This window comes from Hevea brasiliensis, chromosome 4, assembly GCF_030052815.1.
Source record: "Hevea brasiliensis isolate MT/VB/25A 57/8 chromosome 4, ASM3005281v1, whole genome shotgun sequence".
Lineage (NCBI taxonomy): Eukaryota > Viridiplantae > Streptophyta > Magnoliopsida > Malpighiales > Euphorbiaceae > Hevea > Hevea brasiliensis.
This window is the reverse complement of record NC_079496.1, coordinates 107,650,107-107,673,113: the sequence shown is the minus strand read 5'-3', so window position 1 is coordinate 107,673,113 and position 23,007 is coordinate 107,650,107. Positions and strand designations below refer to the sequence as shown.

Sequence of the window (23,007 nt, the reverse complement as noted above, 5' to 3'; positions counted from 1 at the left end):
TGGTATCTGATTGACTTTGTCATCTTGGTTACATATCATCCGACTCGATTCTTTGTCATCATCATCTTTTTTATAATGTAGCTCTCTTAGTTAAGTGTCCCATTGATTATTCAAGATAGTATGAGTTTGGCTAGTCAACCTCCACTAGTCACATTTTCTTTAATCTTCTATTTTTTTCCTTCATCAATGAACATATATAAAAACAGATTTTTTTTTTTATCTAAATCTAATTTATCATAGATCCAATATAATATATAAGATATATGATGAGACCACATATTAAATATATTAGTTTTATATGTTTATATCTTAAATTTATTATAAACCAAGTCTATGCAAAAATTTTAAAAAAACACATAAGACGTATTTTTGTTGGAATTACTTCAACTATGGAATCACTACATCTTCATTTGTTTGTTAATGATTGCAGATTTTATAGAGTTAGTTCCATAATCATGATTGTGGGTATAATTTTTTTGAGAAGATAGTGCTAATTTTGTGCGACAATATATAAATAAAGTTTTTTTTTTTGTTAATATTTTAAGAAAATTGATTTTCATTATTCATTCAATAAAATGTTTCTTCTTTATCAATATTTTTTCTCAATAGTCCCTGTAATCCACATTTATAACAAAAATTGGAAAGGCTTTCATACTTAAAGGTAACCACAACCACTTCACAAAATCAAAAGCAAGACGTACACCTCTCTTAAGATGTTTGCTGAGATCAACAAGAGCGCGTATACAAACCAAGCGGCTCCTGAACACCTGACTCATTACATGGTAGAAAAATGCTCACTTTTGCTGTCTGCTTTCTAAAGACTACGTACACCCTTTCAAAGACAAGTCATGCACGGGAATCCAGAATGGAGTAAATTGCATAATAAAATCAGAAAACCACTCTTCACCATGGATCTCATCTCCTTAAGTACCAGCACATGATTATCAATATGCCAAGGTTCCGTATATCTTAAGCCCGCTGCTTATCACTCTTGTGATGGAACTGAAACGCAAAAAGATTATGCACAATTGCCCTAGCATCAACATTCTGAAGTTTCCATCAATGCAAAAGAGTAGAAGGGTCTCGTCGTCCACAACTTCCCAACCAAGCATGCAACCTAACTCACCATCGCATAAAACTATCTCATTCGCCTCTCATCTGCCATGACATCCACTGACCCAAGAGCAGACATACCAAGAAACAAAGAAGACAAAATAAATAAACCCACATAAGTCGAAAAACCTAGCAGCCAAAAATCGTCCCAAAGGAGAGAAAAATTGAGGAGCCCCTATACCCGAGGAGACCCTTTTTGTTTTTAAATCTTTCTATTTGGATTTAGGGTAAATTTATCATTTCACAAATGATATGAATCTTCATGAGGTTGCTTACGTGTTGGTTTTGCGTGGATAGCTCTTGGGGGACTTGCTGGTCCTCCAGAAAGGGCACAAAGTAGTCAATATAGGCAGTGGACCAACAACAACCATTGTTTATGGCTAATTAATTTTGAGTTATAAAGGGAACAAGCTGCCCTATAAATAAGGTGGTCTTTCCCTATACACAAGAGTCAAGACTGATTTATGCCCTTAAACCTTCCTTAATGAATCGGACACACAAACCGTAGGAAGATTACATAAATTTAATGGATAAAAAGACAAAATAATAGCTTTGTCAAATAAATATAAAATTAAGTTTTTGACCAAATTAGTTACTGTACCTTTTAATTAAGTACAAACAAGCCCCGCTTAATAAAATATTATTTTTTTAATAATACAATATTTTTCTTAATTTTTAAACATTAAAAATTATTCAATATTTTGAATAAAAAATTAAAAAATGAAATTAAAAAATATGATGAACAAAAATTATTTAATATTAAAATTATTATTTTTAATATTTTATTATTAAAAAATATAAAAAATAATAATTTATTTTCTGCCAAAAAAATCTATTTAATTTTAATCAGAAAATTATATCTTAAAAAAAAAAACTTAATTTTAAACTTATTTGGAGTGGATTAAAAGTTCAAGATTTATTTAATTTTTTTTTCCTAAATTTAATGACCCATCATTTCCTTTTACGTCTAGTTTGCAAGCAACTGTCTATTTTATAGCCAATTTTCCAAAAAAAAAAAAAAGCAAAAATGCAGTTGGTTGATCAACATCACCCCAAAATTAGAGGGTTCTTCTCCCATCTTTACGTCATTCCCACTCTCCATCTACCCAATTTCATTAACTTTTGGCGGACAACTGCCCTCCCTCAACAAACCCATCCCCATCTCTTCCCCTTAACCCTTTCTCATTATATTTTATCAACACTTCACAAATAAATGTGCCCAAACTTAGAGGGCATTAATTTGTTTAATGCCATCTCATTGTTATCTACTTTTATTCTTTCTCTTATGAGAAAAAAAAAAATTGGAAAGAAGATAGAAATTAAATTTAGGGTAATTAAGTTCTTATATTATAGTAAAAAAAAAACTTATATTATAAGAATATAGGTTAAGTTATATACAAATTAAACGGACAAATTTCATAAATGAATTAGAGTAAACAAAGAATTTTTATAAATATCTTATTAGACATTCAATTTTAACCCAAAAATTCAGGTGTTGAAATTTTAAATTTTAGAACTGGTTGCCTCTTTCTCTAAACTTTTTCCTTTTTCTTCTATTTCTTTTCCTTGTGAGCTTTTTAGGGTGGTCATCTGATGGTTGCCCTTCCCTTTTCCTTTTTATTTTTATTTTTTTTTTTTTACTCAATGATCTGTATATAAGTATCTTTTTAAAAAATATATATATATGTGTTGGACCTTAATATAGTCCTATTATAAATTTCAGTTTTGTTGCCTTTTTTTTTTTGGGAGGATTTGACCTCCACTTATGTGTGGATTTAGTACTCCCTCATTTGGGAGGATTTGTTGTTTTCTAATTTTTTTTTTTTTTATTATGGAGTTGTTAAGTGTTTCGCTTTGTTATTTGAGTTGCAGTATAATAATAGGAAATACATATTTTATCTTTATGAGGATATCAAAATTGAATGATTTCCGTATCCTACTTAAAGAAATATCGTGAAGTCAAACTATAGTATATTCTCACCAAGTGGAACATGTTTTACGTCAAATAATCAAATTAAATACTCTATTAACACAATCAAGTATTTCAAATTAAGATAATTGCCATTATATTTTATATAAGTGATTTATTTTAAATTTTCTTATGTAAAATTATAGTAGTATGAAATTTTGTACTTTAAAATTCTATTTTGTCTCTATTTAATGAAAGTTTTATTTTTATTTTTATTTTTATTTTTATTTTTATTTTTAAAAATTAAAAGTCTTAATATATTAATAAGTCCTATTATACGTATTAAATCTGATTAACTCGTGGAACAATTAAATTAACAAAAATAAATTAGACTCTATTAATAAAAAAAAAATGGTGCAATGCGTCATTATTTAATTGAACCCAAGAGAGCTAGTAAGAATATAATGTGCAGAATTAAAAATAAAGAGTTTACTGTATTAAAAATTTCAAATCTTACTCAAATTTTGTGCATTGAAATTAAAAGATGTCATATATTATTAAGTCTTAATCTATTTTATATCATTTCAATGTTAAATATCTCTAACATATCTTATTAATCACTTCAAATAAATACAAAAGATCTAAATCTAATCTAAGTTGCCCAATATACAAGGGATGTTGAGGTCATTAGGAAACATAAGCAGGGTCCAAATCCTATGGTCATGATGTGCTGTATGCATGTGCTTGTACATTATGGGAAAGTAGAATTTATGTATAGCAGCTAATTAACAAAAAATCCACTTCATATATATAAATATGTTTATTAATGGTCGTATCAATTATTGTACCTACGAACGGTATGCAAAGGTCCCCCACTCCCATTCCCATAGTAGCCGATCATAATATGCCATTTACAATGTTGCTAGAAGAAAGTATTATTAAAAGAGGTAATTATGAATTTCGAAGAGATTAAATTCTTTTCAACTGTAAAATGTACATTTTCTCGTCGAATTAGAATATTTTTGGGTTAAAAAATATTTAGTTGCAAAAAAAAAAACAGAAATAGTGATGTATATTACTCCCTCTCTCTCTCTCTCTCTCTCTCTCTCTCTCTCTCTCTATATATATATATATATATATATATATGTATCAGAGGTAAGATTTATCATGAAGAATGGTGATTTCTTTCCATATCCCTCCCAAGAAGACTATGTTTTGATAGGTTTTAGCATTTGATTATTGGTGGAGAGGGCAAGAATATGGGCAGGAAATGTTCTCACTGTGGGAATAGAGGACATAATTCAAGAACTTGCACCTTTCAGAAAGAAAGTCTCAGGCTTTTTGGAGTACAACTAAACCTAACTTCTTCTTCTTCTTCTTCTTCTTCTTCTTCTTCTTCTTCTTCCTCTCTTGCTGAATTGAGGAAGAGTTTTAGTGTAGAATGCTTGTCATCCTCATCAACATCATCTTCTTCAACTTGTTCCAGATCTTCGCTAATCACTGTGGGAGAAAATATTGATAAATTCTCTAAAGGTTATCTCTCTGATGGTCTGCTTGGGCAACCCCAAGAAAGGAAGAAGGGTAAGTTTTTTTATTTCATTCTGACTTCAATAATCTCTCACTTCTTTTGGGTTATGATCTTTCTCTTTCTCTCTCTCTCAACACATACTGAAGAGAGATATTATACATAACCGAAAAAAAAAAAAAAAAAAGGAGAGAGAGAGAATATGGTTCTTCTTCTGCGTTAAATGAGTATGTGGAAATAATTTCTTCTGTTACATTTAGAATTACTAAAAGATTTTCTGTAAAAGACCCAAAAGAATTATTTAAAAAAAAAGGTTTCATATATACAAGAACACCCAAAAAGGGGAAAAATTCCTTGAACGAAGTCTTACGTATATAAGCTTGAAATTGAAGAGGGTATTTAGTTTTTTTTTTCCTCAAATAATTTATAATGCTGTAATGATTCTTTTATATTCTTTTAATTTGGGATTTTTTAATTTTTCCGGCTAATTAATGATAATTAGATCTTTTGAGGGTTTTCGATTCTTCTGAAAAAAAAAAAAGAAAAATTAAATGTTGGTATTGAATGGTTATAGGTGTGCCATGGAGCGAAGAGGAGCACAGGATCTTTCTATTAGGGCTCCAAAAGCTAGGGAAGGGCGATTGGATCGGTATTTCTAAGAACTTTGTCACCACAAGAACTCCAACCCAAGTTGCCAGTCATGCACAGAAATATTTTCTCAGACAAAACAGCCTTAACAAAAGAAAACGCCGTCCTAGCCTCTTCGATGTAATTAATAATTCATTTCTTCTTTATATTCGCTGTTTATACTAATTAGTCGATAATTTCCATTATTTTTTTTTTTTCTTTCTTGTTGCTATGTAGATGGGCAATGGCCAATCTTCAATTCAATCCCTGAACGTTTCCAAGCTAACAGAAAGTAACAGTAATATTTATGGTGCTGGGTTTGCAATGAAGGCGACAGAAGCTTCTCCTTTTGATCATCAACATTCCACATTGCCTATTAAGTACTGAAGCTTTCAACTCTGAACCTACTTGTTTTGTTTCAACAAATAATCGTAATGTTTAATGTGCACCACCTGATTTAGAGCCAAAACTTTCAGCTCCATCGTCACTGGATCAGAGCAACACTTGCTCAGGTGACCTTCTAATTGGAGCCATTAGATTGACTTGATATCATCATTCCGTAAATAAATTCTTCATCACCCGTATCAACTGTTACTATTCACCAGTGTTTATGGAAAATCTAATGCTTTTTGTGATCATATGCTCTCTTTACTCTTTAAATGTTATGAGCATTAGATGTAATTTTTGGATATTCTTCAATGGGTATGCAATTACTATCAGAGAATACCAGCTGCGTGAAAGCAAGAACTGGTCTGAGTGTGTTTAACCAACCAAAATGCGAAAAGTGGAATGTGGTAAGTCTGAACTTCTATGTAATCACATGCTGCACTCATTCTAAGTAATCAGAAGAAGTATAGTTTGGAGGCTGACTTAAGTAATAATTTATTAGACCAGTGACACTGACAAGTTTATTGTACGTGAGATGTGGATGGTCAGCAATAATTGTAATATCTGTAGATGGGAAAAGATGATAGGAGCTAGCAGGGTTTATGTGAAACAAGAACATTAACTTATGATTGATTGAAATGTTTTGAGAAATATTTTTTTAATTATATTAATTAAAGAATATTAAAAATTAATTTAAAATTAAATTTATTATATTGTAATTTAATATATTGAAAATCTAATGCATAACAAAATTGGATGACTAAAAAAAAATTATAGAACTAACCCAGTTGGATTGGGATTAAAACTTAAGAAGGTGCTTGACTTTCTTTATAAAATTAGCTTATAAATATTTTAAATTTTAAATAGTTATTTGTTTGTTAAAGCTTTTATAAATTATTAATAAATAAGTAACGTGTTTGGTAAAAATTATTAAAATGATTAAAAGGATATTAAATAAGATTTATGACGAAAATTTAAAAATTAAATAAAAATAAGATAGTAAAATATTTAGTCAAAAGTATAGAGTTTATAAATATTAAAATAAAAAGTCAGAACCTTTCCATTTATTTTTGTAACAAATAAATTTAACTTATAAACTTAAAAATTATTAAAAAAAAATAGATAAACCTATTTTTAGAGTTGATAAACTGATTTAACTAATTTATAAGATAAGACAAACACTATCGTAGTTGTTATCATATATTTTAATTATAAAAATTTTAAAATAATTAAATATTTTTTAAAATTAATTTTTTAGAATAATATTTTTTAAATATATATATTTTTATTTTTCAATCATAATTTCAAACAAATTTACGAATCGTTATATTGATTATAAATAAAAATTTTAAAATAATAAACACAAATAAAATACTTATTACTGAAATAGCAATAAAATTTTACTTCATATAAATTCCTAATATCATTATTGGTTCATTTATTCATTAATATAATAATTTAAATTGTCACACGTAGCTTCATGCCAATTATGATATATTCCCTTTTTTTTTTTTCCTTCTCAATGTGTTTTTAATATTTGTGAAAGCCAGTAAAATAATTTTTTTTATTAAAAAGTGTTTATTTTAACTTATAAGCTCTCTAACAATAAGCTTATCAATTTAGTTATAACATTTTTTGAGCCTATAAGCACTGTGTTTATAAACTAATTTGACTAAGCTTAAAATTTTATCACTTATCTTATTGAATATATTTTTTAAATAATTTTAATAATAAATATATATATATTATAACATATTTTTTATTAAATATGTTAATTAATTATAAATTACTTATAAACATTTTAAATGAACATATAATTATTTAAAATTTTAATTCTTTATAGTTTCAAATTAACTTATAATTTAATTTTCATAAGTTGAAGTTAAACTCTCTAAATTAAAAACATGAAGTCGTTTTTCTTTAAAAGTGAATTTATTTTGTTCTAAAAAAAGTTATGTATTTTCTTTTTTCTGTTGACCGATCTTTTAAAACATTTGATTAATTTTTTTAGAACAAATTCATAAAGAAAATGAAATTTCAATTATTTATATATAATTTTCATTGAATTAATAATAATAATAATAATAATAATAATAATAATAATAATAATAATAATAATAATGGGTCATGTTTCCACCAACAAAACAAGATGTCCATCTCACGGGTCTAAAATCAGAGTGAGCTCATAGCCTCACAATAAGGCTTAGCCCAAAGCCACAAAAATCGCAAAGAATCGTACAAGAACAAGAAATCAAACAAATATTGAATGTTGGGTTCTGTTCTGCGGCTCAGGCTAATAATTTGAATGGGGTCCATTGAGTAGGCTCACGTGTCTAATGTTGCTTGGTGCCCGTCCTTCTAGTGAAACGACTGTCGTTTGAAAATCACTAAAAAAACTCCATGTAATTGGACAAAAACATAGTCTTGGGAAATTATATAATGCTCCATAACACATAAAAGTAATACTTTTTTTTTAAAAAAAACATTCAACGACTACCTCACTCTTCAGTTCTCTCTAGAGAGACTCTTCTCTCTATATTTAGTTTTTCTTTTGATGTTTAGTCTTTTATCCTTATCAAATAGTGGAATGTCTCCTATCCCATTTTAATAAGGGATGGCTTCCTTAAAGGGACGGAGCCACACTAGGGCCAAGGGCACATTGGACCCCCTTAAAATTTTTAACAAAAAAAAAATTTTTTTTTTTGACTTATAGTTGTATTGAAATTGAATACTTGCTGCGGACGTCAAAGACAAAATCTCAATACACTTTCAACTAAAGGGAGGTGTTTATATATATATATATATATATATATATAAACTTTATTCACAGAGATGGTTAATAAGTGATGCCAAGTGGTGGTATTACAGTCGTCAAATACACTTTATAAGTCATTGAAAAGTATAATAGCATCATCAACCTTCGTCCATAAGCACTTCATTAGAACTCAATTTTTTAAGTTTTTCGTATTTATCTATCATCGGCCCCTCACGTCTATTAGTTTTGAACTACAATATCCTTTTGTTATTCTAGCTCATACACCACCCTAAGACTCAAATTTACAATATCCGTTTATGAGAAATACAAGGTTATCTTGATCTTGTCATTGATAAAATGCTCCCATAAATCATGAGATAGTTTACAATTTATGGGATATGTTCAACCTACTGCCATTTACAACAATCCTAGCTATTATTGGAAGCTGAAAATTTATTCTTCAGGCTTTGGGACTTCAATCATAACATAGCTCTAGAGCAAATGAACTAGTCTATGGTGTATGACATTTGCAGCAATTTTGTGTTAGTAGTAAAATATTAGAACGAAAGATGACAAGTCCCCTTGTGATCTTAATTTATGAGATGACAGTAATAAAATGAATTCTACTCAACATCATAAACCATTTTAAATTACAATCAACCCTTCAATACATTTTGTTTAGTGATTGAATTAAATATATATACGTGTGTGCTTATCTTTAAAGATGATATATTTTTAATTGGGTCTCTAAATAAAATTCTAGCTCCGTCACTACTTCCTTCCCTACCTAGAGAGTTGGTTTGTCCTTCCCCACCTCCGTCTGGAGATTTGCTAGTTTTTAATTTGCATATAGGCTAGGGATGATTGAAATTTTCATGTCACATGCAATTTTTATTTGCTACGTTGGTGATATTTTGGCGTTGCCCCTATAATGACTAGTATTAGTGTATTTGATGGGAAGGTTTCAGGGTGCTAGGTTCTTCGAGGTCTGTTTATGCGAATCGCACCTCAAAGGTTCCTATCCACCTTTGAAGTGGCTAATTGATAGACATGGAGATTTGCGTCGCTTGATTTTGGCCTCTGCTTATCGAAAAAACATTATGCATTCACAATCTTGCTCCCTACCATTGATCCTTTTGTTCATCCCTCTGAGACATCTTTGATGACTACCTTGGTGTTGGTGGCAGCATCCTAACATGCCTCATTGCTCCTACTTGTGTTGTGGTTGCCCTAACTAAGGTTTGGGTTTTTGGGCCGGGCTTGTATTATGAGTTGAGGAGTTTTGTTTAAGCCATGAATTGTATATTTTATGAGTTGGGCTTCATTAAGTTCCAGACCTATGGTCTCTTCTGGCTCTTTGTCCATGTATATTTTTCCCATCAATGATATCTCCAATTTTTTGAAAAAAAAAAGTTCAACAAAAAAAAAAACTTATTCTTTTAATAAAAATGTGGGCTTTAAAAAAGCAAAAAATAAATTTAACAAATGCATGCGCACACATACATATACACACGTGCGCGCGCGCACACATACATATATAGAGATTCACTTTTATTTATAAGTAATCAAGTCTTTAAGTTTTTTAATTAAAATAAATTAAGCTATTTATATTTAAATTTTAGTCTAATTTCACTCTATTACTATAATATGATAACACGTGGTAAAACTACTTTAACACCATATTTTGTTAAATTAACTACAAATTTAAAAATTATTTGAAAATGAATTTCAAAAAAAATTACAACTTAAAATATAAAATTTAATTAAATTCTATATATTTTATGTGTATTATAATTCTATAATTACAATTCATTTATTCTCCCTTTTTAAATTATTTTCAATAATAAATTAAAAATATATTTTACCTCTCTAATCTAATTTTATAATAATCAACAAACGTATAAATCAATTAACCATATATTAATAAATCACAGGTAAGTCTTAAAGTGCATAATATTAAATTTTTTACTGTGAAAAAGATGAATTCATAAAATGCATAAAATGACAAAAAAAGATTAACTTGCTGAAACATCTATACTCTTCAATGAAGCTGAAAGAAAAAAAAATACTACTTATAAGGATTTAGGAACAAAATTACAAATTTTTTACATCTATTTTACAGATATAAATGTTGTAGAAGGGTAAGAATTATATTGATTTCTAAGTAGTTGGTCTAAAAGTTCTCTACCAATTTACAATTGATGGCATCAAATAAACTTACCTAAACATTTAGAGATAATTACCAAAAAAATCATCAAAATTTTTGCAATTCTATCAATACTATGAAAATTATCAATTAAACCGTAAACTTTTTAACCCTTATTAATTCTATCACATCATTAAGTAAATTGTTATCTCACTGACGGAGACGCAATGTAAGAACGTAACTTTAACAATATACAATATTTTTCATATTAATATATTAAAATAATATATTTTTACCCTATAATACATATTCGCAGTCTCTTCAAGTATTCTAATCATATTCATCTGTCAATATTAAACAACTATTTAAGTGCATACTTATTAAATATATATTAATATAATATACTTACATTAAATTGAATATAATTTTTCCTTTCATTTAAATATATATCTTTCTCTTCTATGCTTATTGTATCTAGGTCATGTTTATGTAGTGCTTACATGACATCTTACATGGTACCTCTGTTAATGAGATTATAATTTTCTTAATAGTAGTGTATAAATAATAAAGATTAAAAAGTTTAGAATTTAATTAATAATTTTTATTATACGGATAAAATTTCAAAAATTTAAAAATTATAAGAATTTTTTAGCAATTATCCCTAACATTTATAGTTGTTTAAAAATTGTAGAGGGAGGATATTAAGAAAAAAACTATAAAAAGAATTATTCTTTCAAGCCGAGGGATTCTATTAAGAGGATTGAAACAAAAGCTTTATTAAGCCAAAATCTTCACCAAGCAAAAGGTAACCAAATCTATGAATGGAACTATTGATTTTATCTAAGAAAAAGTAAAAAAAGTAAAAATTACAGGAGCGGCCACTGCTGGCTGACAAAGATGGACAACAGCTCTCAAAACTCATATGAAAGTAGTCCTTTAGAGAGAGAGAGAGAGAGTATTTTTCGAATTTCTTCAATTTTCCAATTAAGGGATAGGCCAAAATGGATAACAACACAGATGCCCATGTTACCCACATAATGGGACAAAAACTTGCCCTATTTCTGATTGGAAGAACTGAAGGTGCATGGCTAGATTTAAGCCACACGTACTACTTCCTCCAATCCTTATCTTCTTTCCTTTCGCTTCTGTCGGTCGTACACCCACCAATTAACCTAATTACAAGGTTCTTTTTGAAATTATCCTTGAAAATTACTGGTATAAAATTATTTTTTAAATATATTAATTTAAAAATATTAAAATATTAATTTAGAATTAAATTTATTATATTTTAGTAATAACAAAATTAAAATAATTCAATTTCAATTTCAAATAAAGCTAGAAAATTCTTCTTCTCTCTTAAATGTATACAGTTATCAGGTTGATTTATACAAGGGCCTGCATGTGTTAATAAAATTTACAAGTCTAATTAAAAAAAAAAAAACTTTTTATAAAAGCCTGCATTATTAAAAAGATTAATGTTAATAAAGAGTATTATTGAAAATGAATTTTGGATCTATTCAAGGGCAGAACTACTCGCATAATGGAGGGCCATATATAGTTCTTAAAATTTTTTAAAATTATTTATTTTTTTTAAAAATTATTGTTTGTCATTCTAAAATTTTTAAAATTAAAGTTTTTACAGTAAATTTTAGTATATTTTTCAAAAAAAATTACTGTTTGCTCCTTTAACATTTTTTATATTTTTCTTAGCCTTTGCATTTTTTTATGTAAATTTTATTTATATTTTTTATATTATTTAATGTTAATTTCCTAATACTTTATATTTTTATTTTAGCCTCTCTATTTTTATAGAGTTCTTTCTATTATTTACTTTGATCCTCAATGACAAATTTCTATTTCGCCCTAGATCTATTTGAAGAACAAATTAACCAAACTATTTTTTAAGGGTAAATTTAAATTTCTATTGTTTTTCTTGATTCTGATGTCTAAGTCAACAATGAAAACTAAAAAATAGAATGGATGGGCAAAAATTGAATAGTGTGCATACCTGATAGCTCTTATATAGGTTTTTAATATGACTTTCTATTAGGATTAGAAGTCTATGGTTGAGTAGAATTAGGAATCTATTTTACTTATTGAGTTCTCGTACAGATGTGATTTTAATCATAGCGGATATCTCGATATCTTTATCCTTGAAGTGATCCGAGTATCGCTGATATGATTGGATAAGTAACTCTTTAATCTGATTATCCGAGTATTGTCTGATTCAAACTGCTCATTATCCATTTATTCAGTTATTCATTACTTGTCTTATGGTATTATTTTATTGGTTATAATATTATTAATTTCATACCTCCCTCATCGAGGAATATTTATAAGCACTTATATTTATACACTTATCTAATTTAAAATTAATACATAATTTAAAATCATGATAAGAGGAGAGTGGTATAAAATAACTTAGAAGCATTACACATTTTCAAGGATTTAACCCAAAATCATTTAGAATGGAGAAAGAGAATTCATATAGCCGATATCAAATTATTAGGATAAAGGTTTAGTTGAATTGAGTTAAGTTGAGTTTAAAATCGTGATATGATTTACTTATAAATATGAGATTATAATTTATAATTGATCGAGTGTATAAATTAATCTATACATTCTAATATAAAAAAGATTTCTCCTTTAATTTTAAAACCAAAATGATAATCAATTAAATTACTTTAGTTTAATCTCTCTTTCCTTTTTTTTTAATTATTTACATTTGTAAGAAAAATTAATACTATTTAAAATATATTTAATATTTCTAATAATTTAAATTTTTTAATATTATTGAATTAAAATTTATGAGTGTAGTAATTTAAAATAATTATTTTTTAATGAATATATTTAATGGTCCAGAATCAATGATGGACAATAATTAGTGATGATTAAAATATGGCATAAAATTAATAAATATAGAAATAAATTATATGGAAAGAAGAGTAAAAGAAAATAAGAAAATAAAAAAAAAAAAAAAAAGTGAAAGTGATCGAGTTGGGGGAAAAGAGATCCAGCAAAGTGGAGATATAGATCACGCGGGAGTTTGTTAGAGAAGTCACATGATCCACGAATCTCCAGCTTCCCTTTTCAACGATGGTGACAACACCTTTCATTTAACCCCTCTTGTCTCTTTCCCGTTCTATCCCTTTCTCTTCTTTCATTCCCCTCCCTCTCCCTCCCTTAATCCCTCCCTATGTGGCTATATTTTATATTCTAAGTCCACTATAAATTTAAAGTATAAAATATATAATAAAATTTATTTATTAAATACTTAAATATTATATATTTATATCTTAAATTTATAATAAATTAATTATAAATAAGAATTTTTCTTAAATTTTATCACTTATCACTAACAGCTATTGCTTTGTTAATATATGAATTTTGGGTATGTGGGTTTAATAATTTATTTTTTATTTTCTTATAATTAGTTTTAATTTGAATAAGTGATTCAAATTTAAAATTCTATAATTTTAAAGATAATTTAATATTATTAAACTAAAAACTCACTTGTTAATAATTTTTTTATTTGACAACAAGAGTCGATAAACACTCTCATTAAATTAAAAATTTGAGTATTATTAACTATTTCTTTTGACAAGCGATGATTAAATTAAAAGTTAGAGTCTTACTAATTTCCCTTTTTGACAAGGGATCTATTAACTCCATTGTAATCACTTAGTAAAATTAGTTGTCCGCCTAAACTTTTTGAAATATGAAGGGGAAAATAGGGTGGGACAGCGTAGCAAGGCACAATAATTCAGATGAGTAACTGTTGGAGGAAATGGTAATACTTATGGTGCATTTCATGTAGAGATTAAAAAAAACAAAGAAATGCTTGTTAAAGAATAGTTTAAAAAGCACAACCTCGGGACCCTTTAGCTCCTTGGTAATAGGTCCATCTTCTAGCATTGTCCTTTGTCATGTTCCTAAAAGATAACTACTCTTCACTCTAATTCAAAAGAATCTAAAGACTCTTAACTAACGCTTAACGCATACACTTTCCCAATATAGTTAATCTTAATGGACCACTTCTTAATTCTCTTATATTACAAGTAAACGCAATTTTAAGGTAATAATTATTGAACACAATCATTATCTTCTTACAATAAAAAAAATATTAATTCTGACATGTTGGATTGGCAAGGACATATATGTCAAATACTCTCAATATTATATATAAATAATCTATACCCATATTCACATTATTTGCCCTTTAGCTAACTATCTCTATCTATCGTGCCCTCAATCAGATGAACCCATTTTTCTTCATTGCTGTTCTTTTTCTTCTCCTCCATACTCTTGCATGTTAAATTTGCTTTGAGCACCAAATAGAGAAACGATATATAGGTCCTAACCCTAACTCATCCTTCATGGAACCTAGCCAAGCCCCACCTTTTCAAGGCCTGAGCCAAGAAGAATATGCAGAGCTGAAGACCTTGATAGACACATACCACAAATCTGAGCCGGCACCCAACACATGCACTTCCCTAATAACGCAACGCATTGATGCACCAGCTCAAGTTGTGTGGCCTTTCATTCGCAGCTTTGAAAACCCACAAAAATACAAGCACTTCATCAAGAGTTGCAACATGAGAGGCACTGGTGGTATAGGCAGCATAAGAGAGGTTACAGTAGTTTCTGGGCTACCGGCTTCTACGAGCACTGAAAGGCTAGAAATTTTGGATGATGAGAAGCATATTTTAAGCTTTAGGGTGGTTGGGGGTGAGCACAGGCTAAATAATTATCGGTCTGTCACATCGGTTAATGAGTTTAATAAGGAAGGGAAGGTTTACACAATTGTTTTGGAATCTTATATAGTGGATATACCAGAGGGGAATACTGGCGAGGATACAAAGATGTTTGTAGACACTGTTATCAAGTTGAATCTTCAAAAGCTGGCAGTTGTAGCAATGGCTTCTCTGCATGGACATGAATAATTATGATGGAGACCAATTTGCCAGTGGTGGTGGTGGCGGTGGCGGTGGCGGAGGCGGGAGCCGTGGTGATGATGGCTGCTGGCTGGCCTCTCATTGATATGATGATATCTGATCTCAGTGGTTAGCATGGGTTTTGCAAGCTGGGTTTTCTTTTCTTTTTCGTTTGTTCTTTTATTGACTAGACAATTAGTATTGGTTTGTATATTTTAATCTTATATTGGGTAAGTTCGGTTACAACGTTATGGGCTGTATATTGTTTGCAACTGTCAGCATTTTCTTCTGAATAAGTTAAAGGAAGTTCAACAACAGACATGATGATGATGACGAAGATGATGATGGAATATTGTTCATCAATTATCATTTTCTTTTCCTTTCAAGCAATTGTGTAATTTAATTTATATATTTTTCTTTCTTTCCAATCATTTGTTCCTCTGCATATATATATATATATATATATATATATATATATATATATCAGGAATTTGCACATAAATAGCAATAAAATATTATACAAACATGTTCAGAGTCCTCATGTTATATGCTAATCCTTAGGTGGGCACATTAATTTCTTATAAGATTTGTATAAAAAGAAAAAGAAATCCGCGTAGAAAACATTACATCCAACCGTAAGAAAGAGTTTTTTGCAGAGTATAGCAAATATATGTTGAAGAAAAGATTGATGTAATACTTTTTATTTTTTTTAAAATAATTTAGGAGTAGGAAGGGTATCCCATTTCAAGATTGGAAAGAGTATACACTACTAGAATTTTATAATAGAGGCTTTTTTTTTTACATACAGTAAAGTGAAATACATGTACACACGGGAGTATATGAATTATTATATCAAAACTCATATCTAAGCAATTGCTGACTGGGAGGAGTCTTGGCACATGCCTGTAAATTTACACACACACACGTCCACAACCGATGTGGAAACTCAAAGGCTCTGTCCTAGACACGACCCATATGGGATCTCAATCAAACCACACCAGCCCACCCACAAATAGCAACAAGGGCTTAAATCACCCACAATGGACTTTAAAAGTAATTAATGAAATTTGAATTTGAGATAGACATATTAAGAGTTGAATTTTTAAACACTGATTTCATAGCGAAGTGATTTTTTATACAGTAAACAGCGGGCTGACATTTGTGTGGCATTTGTCAATGATAAGACTGAAGTTTACTCGCAAATAAGCGAAGATAGGAAAAAAGATACAACTAGAATTCGAGTGGGGAGAGAGGGAGATCGAAATTTTGTATGATTGTAGGTGAAGAAGGTAGCAGATAGGTGAAACAGCTTTTCTTGCGGCTTCAATGTCAACCCTGAATTCAAAAGGGCAAAGACAAAAATAAATGCTTATGGAGACTTGTGAGCAACCTTAGAGGACTTGTGACAAAGAAGCCTTACCTTTATCATCCATCCCATTCTTGATTTCCTTTTCTCTTTACTGCTCATCAAAGCCCATGTTTACCACTTATTTTCAAACCTTTTTATGCAAAAGTGATCATAACAGTCATCGCTTTCGGTTTGCTTCCATCCATATAATATCTAAAACGATTCCGAATAAGCTTTAAAATTTATGAGATTACTGTCTTACATATAAAAAATTTAAAATATTCAATTAAATGCAATGCAAGAGGCTAGGATTTTATTCTTCAAGAAAGTGCTCAGTTGTTCTTTTAGCATGCACAACTTTAAACTTGTGAATCGTGACACTTGTTATTGTGACATCAAAGTAAAGATATGAAACTATTCGTTACAATTGATTCATATATTTATCTGCGTCTTATTTATAGAGATATTGTATTTATTTATATATGAGAATATAAATTAATTTAGACAAGAATAATAATTGCTATAATTATGCTACACAAATCTCTTATAATCATGCTAATTACTGTAATTATACTACACAAATCTCCCATAATCATGCTAATTACTATAATTATGCTAACAATTATAAATTAAAAATATAAATATGTCTATTTAATTTATTTTATAAGTAAATTTTAATATATTTATTATATTTTAAATTTATAATTGACTAAAATTTTGATAATAATTTTCTATAAAGCTATATATTTATATTTTAAAAAAAGATATTAATTAATTAATTAATAATATATTCTTCTAAATAGGAGCGAAGTTAGAATTTTTTTAGTGTACCAAATTATATGTAAAATTAATTTAAAAATTAATTAACTTCACTCATTATCTATATAGTATGAAAGGTTGAATGCTGTAAATTTAAAAAATATAGTTAAGTCAAACAAATTTTCAAGAGTACCAATATTATGAAAAAAAAACTATTAAAAATAATGAGAAATAAATTATTATAATATGTCATATTACTTTTATCATTATAAAATAATATAAATTATTCTTGAGAGGACTAATAAGTAAAATAAAATAAGTTTCTTTTAGATACATAAATCTATATCAGCTCTTTCAACTTGTATTGCACATTATCATACTCGATATATATATTCATAATTTAAATACTTAAAATTAAAATTTATCTACTTTATGTAATTATTTTTATTCTTTTAATTTCAATATTTTTAATACAATTTTTAAAATTTATATAATTTTATTCATTTAATCAAATCATCAAATTATAATAATGTGTTATTATTTTATTAATTTAAACAATAAAAAATATATTTTTTTCACTCTGATCACTTATTTTTTCTTTCTTTTCCCTTTTGTGAATTTTCTCCCTCTCTCATATTTCTTCAATTCCACCTTAAAATTATATTTTTTTTCCACTTTTAAATGTTATTTTATTAAAAAATAATAATAGTGTTATTAAAAAATATTTTTTTAACTATTGTTTTATTAAATTAGGTTTAAATGAATCAAATTCACATGTTTAATATAAATTTTTAAAATTATAATAAAATTATTAAAATTCAAAGAATATAATCTCTTTTACATCTTAAAAAAAGTATTTCTAATTACTTTATGCAATACGTTTATTTTTAGTCCTCCCTTCCTACTAAATGCATTTCATCAAAGTTTTAAGATATACTATCTTCTATATGATATTTAAAATAATTGAAAATAATTGGGTCAATTTCAATTTTGAAGTACATATTAAATTAATTAATTAATTAAATTTACCATTATAAGCCATCAAAATATAAACCAATTGAAAATTAAAAAACAATTCTACTATCCCTTTGTTGAAATTTCCCAAACACAATATAAATTAAAAAAATTGAAATATGAACATTTTATTAATTTATTTTTGTAATTTTAAAATGACAAAAAAAATTGCACCGAACTCCTTTTAAATTTTTATGATTATATTTATTTTTAATATATTAATTTAATATTATTATGTTTTGATAAAATTCTATTTAATTTAAAATATATTACAAAATTATGAAAGATAAAAAAAAACTCCAAAGAAGTTTTTTTTTAATTTAATTTTTTTATGAAAAAGTCATAATATTTTTTCTCATAAACTAATAATTTTTTGTTTTAAAATTTATTTATATTTTTATTAAGTCAAGGTATAATTTAAAAAAAAATACTTCTATTTAATTTTTTTTCTTATTCTTTTAACTTTTTTCCCTTAAATTTTTTAGTTTATTATCTGTAATTTTATAACATTGTAAATAATTTAAAAAATAAATATAGGGATAGAATTCTTTTAAAATATATTAAAAATTATAAAAGATTGAAAGAAAAAAATTATCAATAATTTTTTTATTTTGATGTGTTTAATAAAAAATCATATAATATTTTTTTTCTCTTACATTAATAATTCTATTTTTTTAAAATATATCAATATTATATATTAAGATAAAATTTTAGTGGGGAAAAACTGCTATTTAATTTGTTCTTATTTCTTATTTTTTATTTTTTAAAATTTTTACTTTATTTATATTTTATAATATTGTAAATAATTTAAATTTTTACTCAACTGTTTAAATATATAAAATTTTTGAAAAAAAAGAAGTGAATTGAATTTAATATCCACTTAAATAAAAGTATAAGTTTATTATTTCAATAACTCTTTAATATTCATTAATCAACTTTTAACTTATTATTTTAATATCCATTTAAAAAATGTGAATTTATTATTTTAATTCACGTCTCCTATATATCTAAAAATTATTTTTTTCAGTTTCATATATATATATGTTCTAATTAAAATTGCATTTATAAATTTAAAAAATTTTAAAATTATATAAATATTAAAAATTAAATTAAATAATAAAAAATATAATAATAAATTCTATAAATAATAAATGATAATTTAGGAATAAGATAATATTTCTGTCCACGCAGATATCAGTATAAAAGAAAGTATATTAGAAGGGCTAGGCGGGCCGAGGTCCTCCCCAACCTTCCCCTCGGTCCGAAATATTAAGTCATAATATTTAAGATTAAGATTATAAGCATATCTCTTATAACACCATAAAAAAGGATTTTATCATCATGCTAATTTTGCATCTAAAGAGTTTTATTTTAATTTAACGATTGGATTAATGTAATTAATAGTCAAATCTCAATATACTAACAGCATTTTTTTTTAAATTGCTTAAAATTTAAGGTAGATTTTTTTTTATCTGTCTTAAATTATAGGATTTTTTTTAATAATAATTAATTTATTAATTTATTCTATTTTATATAAATTAAAAAAATAAAATTTATTAATCTCAAGAATAATTTAATAATATAAATTATTTAATTTTTAAAAAAATAAATAAAATTGATTATTTTAACTATATTAACTACAATTTTTTTAATAACTTCGTGGTAAGGGGAAGTATAATACAATTGGGTATTTATGTGGACCTTACCCTTAATGACATATAAATGAGTTCAATAAAATTTAATGACATTTTTTAATGTAGATATCTTAAATTTTAATATAAAATTGGATACACTAATTTGTTAAAAGAAGAATTTATTACTTACTTTTAACTTAAAATATATTTTTTAATTTATAAGTCAATTTAAAAAAAAATTAATTATTTAATAAAATTATTTAAAATTTACTTTTAAATAGTTTAAATATTTAGTTAAAAAATATTTGAAAGCAATTTAATTTATTAAAATATCAAAAATTATATGTAACTGAGTATTATGATTATTAAAATAGGATAGTGTTAAAATAATATAGTCATTTACTTGATCAAAGTGTAATTTTAATAACAGTAAATAAGTCAAAGATACTTTACTTATAATATATGACTTATTTTAAACAGTTTTTTTTTATATAAGTTAAATAAACATTAATAATAAATAATTTTTTACCTATAAGTAGATTTTTCTGACTTACAAGCAATCAAAATTCTACATCCTTTATCTTTTAGTATCATACACATAAAATATAATAACCATATAGCCCAAGACTTGTTTTATCATATGAACACCATATGCCATCCAAACTCTTCAATAAAGTAACAGCATAAGTTTCACAGTTCATTCTCATATAAGCAACATTTCAGAGCTAGTTATTTCACTAATTCACTAATTAAAACCCATAACCTCAGTTACGTTTTAAGGAAAGAATGGATGAAACAAAATAAAGGTTCCCTTACAATTTCATGAGGACAATACCCACAACACCATATCTGGTGAAAATATTTATTTAATCGTATTGTCTACATACGTAAACATATCTAACATCTTTTGAACAAAAAAAATTATACAATAAAATCGATATATGGATGACAGTTTCATTATAATTATTAATTATGGTAGGTCTCACGTGAGTTCTGTCATGATTAACGGTTATAATAAAACCATTGTATTTATACCGGTTTCATCAAATAAAAATTCTTTTGGATGACAATAAAAGCTTATGAAACCAAGTAATGGCAACAAACTAATTTTAAGAATTAAGATATTTATAAACGGAGACTTAGAGACTTGTATACTCACATAATCCTCTAATTTTGGCCTTATCCTTTGTTTGGATTCTTAATTATGCAAGGAAAATAATGAAAAATTAAATAGGAGAAATGGAGAGGAAAAAAAAAAAAAAGGAAATGCAATTTCCTTTATGTTATTTGGATTCATTATTAAAATGGAAGAGAAATTCAATTTCTTTAGGGAAATAACTATTTTGCTCTTAATTTTTTCTTATGTCTAACTATAGAATAAGAACATTTAAATAATTTTAACCATTATTTTCATAGTTCCCTTCCATTTACAGGAAAATATTTGAAGAGAAATAAAAGAATTTAGAAAATTAAATTTCTCTTCCTTTCTCTCTTTTGTTTATTGTCAAAAAAAAAAAAATTGAAGACATCCAATTTCTTATCTTTTCTCTGTTCCCATTTTCTTCGATCTAAATAAAGGGTTTTTTTACCAGAATCTAAATAAAGGGTTAGAACTTATGGCATGCAACCCAAATTTCCCTCTTGATCGAATCCCTAGAAGACCAAATTAAGATTTTTTTTTTTCACTCAATTATTTCCTAAGCAATCACTCACAATTTCAATTACATGGTCTAGAGGAAGTGTAAGGATTATAAGTTTGCTAAAAAAAATAATTTCTTTCTTCTGTAACCCTTGCGAGGGATAGCAATGGATAGAGTATCCGTGAAAATTACTTCATCTAAACTGAACCTGATTAATATTTATAAAACCCGAACCCATCCCCAAACTCGATTAAAATTTATTTTCAACTATCCGAACTCATCCCAAACCCGATTATTATTACTCAAAAAATACCCTAACCTATTTAATTTTATATGTTTTAAATAATAATCTATATAAAATTTTAATAATTTCATAAAATATTTAAAATTTATTTTATTTAAAATAAAATATAAAATTTATAAATATTGTAAAAAAACATATTTTGTATTCAATTAAATATTTATATAAACGGATTTGAGTAACGAATACACAACATGTAAAACCTGAACCCATCACAGATATATTTTTCAAATCCAAACCCGTCCCAAACTCGATTATATACTACCTAAACCTGTTCTATTAGGGTTCGATCGAATCGAGTACCCACAAAACTCTGACCTGTTGCCATCCCTAACCCTTATTATGGTCGAATGGGTTATACACACAAAAAGGCCTCTTTAAGCTTTTTTGGCAACAACACTCACATAAGACATATCAATTGAAGTCTTAAGGAAGGGAAAGAGTCAGGAAACTGAATGAAAAGGAGAGAAATCCTGCTCAACTTAGTCAAGCTAAACCCTTATCTCCCCCTTCCTTCAAATTTTGTTTTGTTCTTCAATAAAGAGCCCTCTAATCTTTGTGATGTTAGTAAAAGATGAGGATTAATGTTAGCAATTTCGGTTAAGGTTTCAGCTATGGTTGGAATGGAGAAGGAAATGTTGAAATGAAGTGGGGAGAATGAAAGAAGATGTGTACGGAATGAAGAAAAAAGAAGAGAATAAAAAGAGGGATGGGGATTAGAAATCTCCCAATTTTAAGTGCTTGGTGGGCATTTTTCCAAGTGTCACAATTAAAAAGTGCCAAAACAGTTGAAGGAGGGATGAGGCAAAGAATTTTCGATGGAGAGTTAGCTGATCTAAAAGATAACATGCTCATTATACAACAAGAAAATCAAAAGCTCATATTGAAGATGGAAAGTGTCAGGTTGTGATGGGA

The 23,007-nt window shown here is 26.9% G+C and overlaps 2 protein-coding genes across 2 annotated transcripts; both read left to right on the top strand.

Moving 5' to 3' along the window:
* The first annotated feature begins 4,173 nt into the window (after positions 1-4,173).
* LOC110650854 (transcription factor MYBS3) lies at positions 4,174-5,898 on the top strand. Its single transcript, XM_021805979.2, has 3 exons — positions 4,174-4,603; positions 5,122-5,315; positions 5,412-5,898. Exons 1-3 carry the CDS (start codon positions 4,282-4,284, stop codon positions 5,559-5,561), a joined length of 666 nt encoding a protein of 221 aa, XP_021661671.2. The 5' UTR covers positions 4,174-4,281; the 3' UTR covers positions 5,562-5,898.
* An 8,778-nt stretch (positions 5,899-14,676) lies between these two features.
* LOC110650853 (abscisic acid receptor PYL2) lies at positions 14,677-15,803 on the top strand. Its single transcript, XM_021805978.2, has one exon. The coding sequence runs from the start codon at positions 14,839-14,841 to the stop codon at positions 15,403-15,405; it is 567 nt and encodes a 188-aa protein (XP_021661670.2). The 5' UTR covers positions 14,677-14,838; the 3' UTR covers positions 15,406-15,803.
* The last annotated feature ends 7,204 nt before the right edge of the window (positions 15,804-23,007 follow it).

Coding starts and splice junctions, on each gene's coding strand:
- LOC110650854 (XM_021805979.2), top strand. CDS start 4,282: ATGGGCAGGAAATGTTCTCACTGTGGGAATAGAGGACATAATTCAAGA. Junction 4,604..5,121: donor ACCCCAAGAAAGGAAGAAGG/GTAAGTTTTTTT, acceptor GAATGGTTATAG/GTGTGCCATGGAGCGAAGAG. Junction 5,316..5,411: donor GCCGTCCTAGCCTCTTCGAT/GTAATTAATAAT, acceptor GTTGCTATGTAG/ATGGGCAATGGCCAATCTTC.
- LOC110650853 (XM_021805978.2), top strand. CDS start 14,839: ATGGAACCTAGCCAAGCCCCACCTTTTCAAGGCCTGAGCCAAGAAGAA.